This window comes from Leucoraja erinacea, chromosome 13 (assembly GCF_028641065.1).
Source record: "Leucoraja erinacea ecotype New England chromosome 13, Leri_hhj_1, whole genome shotgun sequence".
In the NCBI taxonomy this organism is placed as follows: domain Eukaryota; kingdom Metazoa; phylum Chordata; class Chondrichthyes; order Rajiformes; family Rajidae; genus Leucoraja; species Leucoraja erinaceus.
The window spans coordinates 2,597,482-2,603,602 of NC_073389.1; the positions used below are offsets into that span (position 1 = coordinate 2,597,482).

The following is a 6,121-nucleotide window of genomic DNA, read 5'->3' on the forward strand; positions in this document are numbered from 1 at the left end:
TAGCTAATTTTGGGCTCTTTATATCCCGCAGTATTTTTCTGGGCATTTGAGGGCACAAATCTACCGCAATGTGAACATTCTAAACCAGCGCGTTCACAGGATCCCACTAGAAAGCTGATTTAAATGGACTTTAATTTACAGCAATTGAACACTAAATTCCTTCCATTTGGCCTATAAATTAATGTAAATGAGATTTCAAAGTCATGTTTTATTGTGAATTATTTATGAATATTAATTGGACACTTGGGCTATTTAAAAATGTTAATTATTTATTAAGAAATGGATAGATGTTTAGATCTAGTACAGGTGCACAACCTTTTTTCCAAAGTTCCAAATAACAAAAAGCTCCGAATAGCGGACATTTTTTAGGTCCTTGAAGAAAGGTCCTTGAAGACGTTCACCGAGGGCGGCCCGCAGAGGTGACAGCGGAACTTCCGGTCAGTCCTCGAAGAAAGGGGAACTAAATCCCCATTCATAAAAGAGAAGGTGAGGGTATATTGCGCGGGAGGGTTAATAATTGACAATCTGCTGCTGCCTGCCCGCTGAGTTAAAAAGTTCCCACGGTAGACTCATGATACACAGTGTATCGTGAGTCTTGCGTGGGAACTTTTTAACTCAGCGGGCAGGTAGCAGCAGATTGTCGTTCCCTTCAGTTTAACCCCACCTACACCCCTCTGCTTCCCGGCCATGTGTGTAACCCCTTCCCTCCCCTCTCCAGCTCCCTGCCCATCGCACCGGCGCGAGGCTTTGCACTGTCTTCACGTCGGAGCCAGTGTCAGTCACCGGAGACGTCAGGACCAACGGGACACCGGCCCTCAGGCCCACTGCAAGCACGGAAATCCCAGAGGCCCACAGCCAGCAGCAGCCCAGCCCCGTTCCAATTCCAGAGGAACACGCTCCCCGTAGTGACAGAAGCTGATGGTGTGCAAGGTACGTTTTGGTCTTGGGGTTGCGGATGAGGGGGTGCAGCTCGGGCTGTGACGTCTCCGGCCACCCCCCCTGCACAGGAGCTGAGACTGGGAACTGTGGGGTTGTTTGCAGTTGCAGAGGGAGGGGGCAAGGGCGGTACAGTTCCCAGTCTCAGCTCCATTCCAGGGGGGTGACCGGAGACGTCAGGACCAACGGGACACCGACTGCAAGCACGGAGATCCCAGAGACTCACAGCCAGCAGCAACTCTAGCCCAGCCCCGCTCCAACTCCAGAGGAACCCGGGTTGCGGATGAGGGGGCGCAGCTCGGGCTGTGGGCGAACTGCCACTTGTCGCCGTAGCGGCCCATCAGGGAGCGGATTCCTCTGGAGTTGGAGGGACAGGGAGACACAGTGGCTTTTGAGAATGGTGGGCAATCACTTCCAAAGTTCTGCCCACACAGTCAGTACACCTCTCCTACACTTGTCTCCCGCACTAAGATCATCTCGCAGAGAATGATCCCAGCCTAACCCTCCCTATTCTCTCCTATTCTGCAAGAAAAAACTACACTGAAGACTCAAACTCGCGATCGAGTAACTGCCGGGATCGAGGCGCAAACTCGAGACCTTGCGGATATGAGCCGAGCACTCTACCACTGCGCCAGCCGTTAAAATCTACGCTAAAAATCTTCCATTCCGAAGGCCGAAAAATTCTGAATTACGAAAAGTGTCTGGTCCCAAGGCTTTCGGATAAAAGGTTGTGCACCTGTAATTGAAGTTTAAAATTAGCTACACTTGAACAACTAACTAATTATATGTTTTAATTTCAGGTCATCCAAGTAAGATTATTTTATATTTGTTTCAGAATGGTTCAATCTATAATAACTGAAAATTTCATTCAGTTCTCTTAATTTTTAAGAAGGTTATGGCCTTTTGACTGCACACGATCACAGCTTTTTTGGCTTGTCCATAGAAAATCAATAGGGAACAAGATACTAATTTCCGAGTATGAAAATGGCCATAACTGTTTAAATACTTGAGATATGAAAGTGAAATAGGTGTCAAATTAAACTTATTTTTATGCTTTATCAGATGGGATAAATTACAGACATGATTTTTTAAATCTCAAAATTTTGTAACATTGCTACTCACAGCGCCAGAGACCTGGGTTCAATCCTGACTACGGGAACTGTCTGTATGGAGTTTGTACGTTCTCCCCATGACCTGCGTGGGTTTTTTCCGGGTGCTCCGGTTTCCTCCCACGCTCCAAAGATGTGCAGGTTTGTAAGTTAATTAGGCTTTGGTAAAGATTGTAAGTTACCCCTAGCGTGTGTAGGATAGTGCTAGTGTGCGGGGTGATTGTTGGTCGGCACTGACTCGGTGGACTAAAGGCCTGTTGCCACGCTGTATCTCTAAACTGAACTAAAAAAGCAGTACATGCCAAACATGATCTGCTTGCTTTCTGATGGGACCAGGCTGAATTCAGTGCCGTTTCCCAAACTCGGCTGTATGGCAAATCAGAAAAGAGTACTGGTCCCTTAGAGGCACACACCCCATGGCAGCCCCCACAGGATGCATTGGAGAAGAGAGAGACTGCAAGAGACCAGGAACGCCACAATCTACAGAGAGGGATCATACGTCACATCCGTAGCTGGTGGCCATCGATGTGATGCACAAGAGTCTCTGACCTCTCAATTACATGATTAACATTAGTGAGAAAATCACAAATACTAACAGATCATGGCAGCATGATGGTGCAGCGGTAGAATTGCAGCTTTACAGTGCCAGAGACCCAGGTTCAATCCTGACTCCAGGTGCTGGCTGTGCAGAGTTTGTACGTTTGTCCTGTGGCCCACTCCAAAGACGTGCAGGTTTTTAGGTTAATTGGCTCCGGTAAAATTGTAAATTGTCCCTAGTGTGTAGGATAGAGTTAGTGTACGAGGGGATCAGCACGGTCTCGGTGGGCCGAAGGGCCTGTTTCTGCACTGCATCCCTAAAGTTTAAAAGTCTAATCAATTTATACTAAAGAAGCTTTTCTGCACATCTGACAAGGTGGCTTCAGCAGCCAACATCATTATTGGCCTCACTCTGTACAGTATCATCAAATCCAACAGTTTTTCCAGGAACATCACGTGCTGATATGATAACTCCAATAAACTTTCTCCGTGGACTGTTCATTAGTGGGGCAAAAACAGCAGACTTTAAACTCCAGAGATCGGCCTATCTTATAGAAACTTACAAAATTCTTAAGGGGTTGGACAGGCTAGATGCAGGAAGATTGTTCCCGATGTTGGGGAAGTCCAGAACAAGGGGTCACAGTTTAAGGATAAGGAGGAAATCTTTTAGGACCGAGATGAGGAAAACATTTTTCACCCAGAGAGTGGTGAATCTCTGGAATTCTCTGCCACAGAAGGTAGTTGAAGCCAGTTCATTGGCTATATTTAAGACGGAGTTAGATGTGACCCTTGTGACTATAGGGATCAGGGGGTATAGAGAGAAGGCAGGTACAGGATACTGAGCTGGATGACCAGCCATGATTATATTGAATGGCGGTGCAGGCTCGAAGGGCCGAATGGCCTACTCCTGCACCTATTTTCTATGTTTCTATCCCAGTAGATAGCCATAAGAAACTAACCCTTGCACCCTTTCCCTGTCCGTCCCTCCCTCACCCCAGTTGTCATACTTGTTTGACTGTCATCCTGTTGAGTTCCACTGCCTGTAACTCGTTATCACCTAGCCCACAGCCAACAATGGATCCTTGTTGGCTCCACTTTTCCTTGATCATCGTTGCTTTATGCATATCTTTCATTTGTTTGTTCTATGCCCCTTCTATGTCTCTCATTTCCCTTTCGCTTAAATCTCGGTCTGAAGAGAGGTCCTGACCCAAAACGTCACCTGTTCCTTCTCTCCAGAGACGCTGCCTGTCCCACTGAGTTAATCCAGATTTTTGTGTCTATCTTCGGTGCAAACCAGCATCTGCGGTTCCTCCCTACACAATTTGCCAGCAGACACTACTCCACTGACAACAGTAACCCAGCTGGGCAATGCATATCTACACATCCGACACCTGAGATCAGCTCATTATTTCCAAGTAACATGTACACGTTTGATCTGATAATATTCAAACTGATCCTCGTCAGAACAGCAGATAAGTGGCAGCATTTTTGAAAACAAAGTGTACGTCCATCTAAAAAGAGTAGTGAGCAACTTTAAGAAGGGCTTTTATGGCCAGATGTAGTTTTTCTGACCTTAATCAATCGTCCATCTTCTGCTCCAAGGAATATGACAGCCCAGTTCCTCACCAACGTAGCTGACACAGATAACAATCCAGAGTAACTAAATAACGGCGTACTGTCTATTGTGTCCGAAGCAATGGCTATTTTGCGCCCATCCATAAGAACCTAAAAGGTAGACAAAAAAATGTTTTAAAGGCTGTGAAAGGCCAATAAAATGTATTCATGCTCACACTATTGATGTAGTCAAAAGAGAATTAGATATAGCTCTCAAGGCTAACGGTATCAAGGGACATGGGCAGAATGTAGGAACGGGGTACTGATTTTGGATGATCAGCCAGGATCATATTGAATGGCGGTGCTGACTCGAAGAGCTGAATGGCCTACTCCTGCAGCTAGTTTCTATGTTTCTATTCACATTTTAATAAATGCGGGTACAAACGTCCACCCTACACCTATGTCAGGGGAAAACAAAGCTTCTGCCAGGCTGTTTGTCGCTGACACGTGGATTTTAAATTTTAAAATATAGGTAAATATATTTTTTAAATAATTAAAACAATTAAAGATAGACACAAAATGCTGGAGTAACCCAGAGGGTCGGGCAGCACCGCTGGAGAAATAGGATAGGAGACGTTCCAGGTCGAGACCCTTATTAAGACTGAGCCCCCAGTCTGAAATAGGGTTTCCTGTTCCTTCTCTCCACAGATGCTGCCTGTCCCGCTGAGTTACTCCAGCATTTGGTGTCTATCTTCGGTATAAACCAGCATCTGCAGTTCGTTCTTCTACGATTGAAACAATGACACAATGTAATATGAGAACCATTTACATAAAACTCAATACTTTAATATAATTACTACAAACGGCATGGTGGCGCAGCGGCAGACTTGCTGCCTTACAGTGCCAGAGACTCAGGTTTAATCCTGACTACGGGTGCAGTCTGTACGGAGTTTGTACGTTCTCCCTGTGAACGTGCGGGGTTTTCTCCGGGTGCTCTGGTTTCATCCCACACTCCAAAGACATACAGATTTTTAGGTTAATTGGCTTCAGTGTGTGGAAGATAGTGCTGGTGTACGGGGATTGCTAGTCTGCACAGACTCGGTGGGCCGAGTCTGTGCACTGTATCTCTAAACTAACAAAGTTAAACTAAACTATTTGCTTCCTTTACCACTGATTGCCCTCTGAAATCAATGGTATGATTGATGGGATCTCAGCCCTATTGCCCAGCCGAATGGTGTGGATATCACATGAAGAATGACCACCACAGTCAGGCTCAACAGTGGGTCCTGCAGCAGAGAGTTGTGACACAAATAGAAGCATTGAAACAGAAAGTAGGTGCAGGATTGGCCATTCGGCCCTTTGAGCCAACACCGCCATTCAATATGATCATGGCTGATCATCCAGAATCATCCTGTTCTTGCTTTCCCCCCATATCCCTTGATTCCTTTAGCTCCAAGAGCTATATCTAACTCTCTCTTGAATACATCCAATGAATTGGCCTCCACTGCCTTCTGTGGCAGAGAATTCCACAGATTCACAACTCTCGGGGTGAAAAAGTTGTTGTTTCCGCATCTCAGTCCTAAATGGTCTACCACTTACACTTTGATCTTTGGTTCGGGACTCCCCCAACATCAGGAACATTTTTCCTGCATCTAGCCTGTCTAAACACTTAAGAATTTTATATTTTTCTTTTAGATCCCATTTCATCCTAAATTCCAGTGAATATAAGCCCAGTCGATCCATTCTTTCATCATGTCAGTCCCGCCATCCCGGGAATTAAGCTAGTGAACCTACGCTGCATTCCCTCAATAGCAAGAATATCCTTCCTCAAATTAAGAAACCAAAACTGCACACAATACTCCAGGTGTGGTCTCACCAGGCCCCTATACAAGTGCAGTAAGACCTCCTTGCTCCTATACTAAAATCCTCTCACTATGAAGGTCGACATGCCATTTGCTTTCTTCACTGCCTGCTGTACCAGCATG

At 45.8% G+C, this 6,121-nt stretch overlaps 1 protein-coding gene across 1 annotated transcript in view; it reads right to left on the minus strand.

The window, feature by feature from the left end:
• The window catches only part of LOC129702533 (plexin-D1-like), a 29,548-nt gene extending 25,206 nt beyond the window's left edge, over window positions 1-4,342 (minus strand). The window contains exon 1 of the mRNA XM_055644279.1: window positions 4,155-4,342. Within this exon, the coding sequence (XP_055500254.1) occupies window positions 4,155-4,301 (147 nt within the window). The 5' untranslated portion in view covers window positions 4,302-4,342. The remainder of the gene's footprint in view (window positions 1-4,154) is intronic.
• Window positions 4,343-6,121: the final 1,779 nt, after the last annotated feature.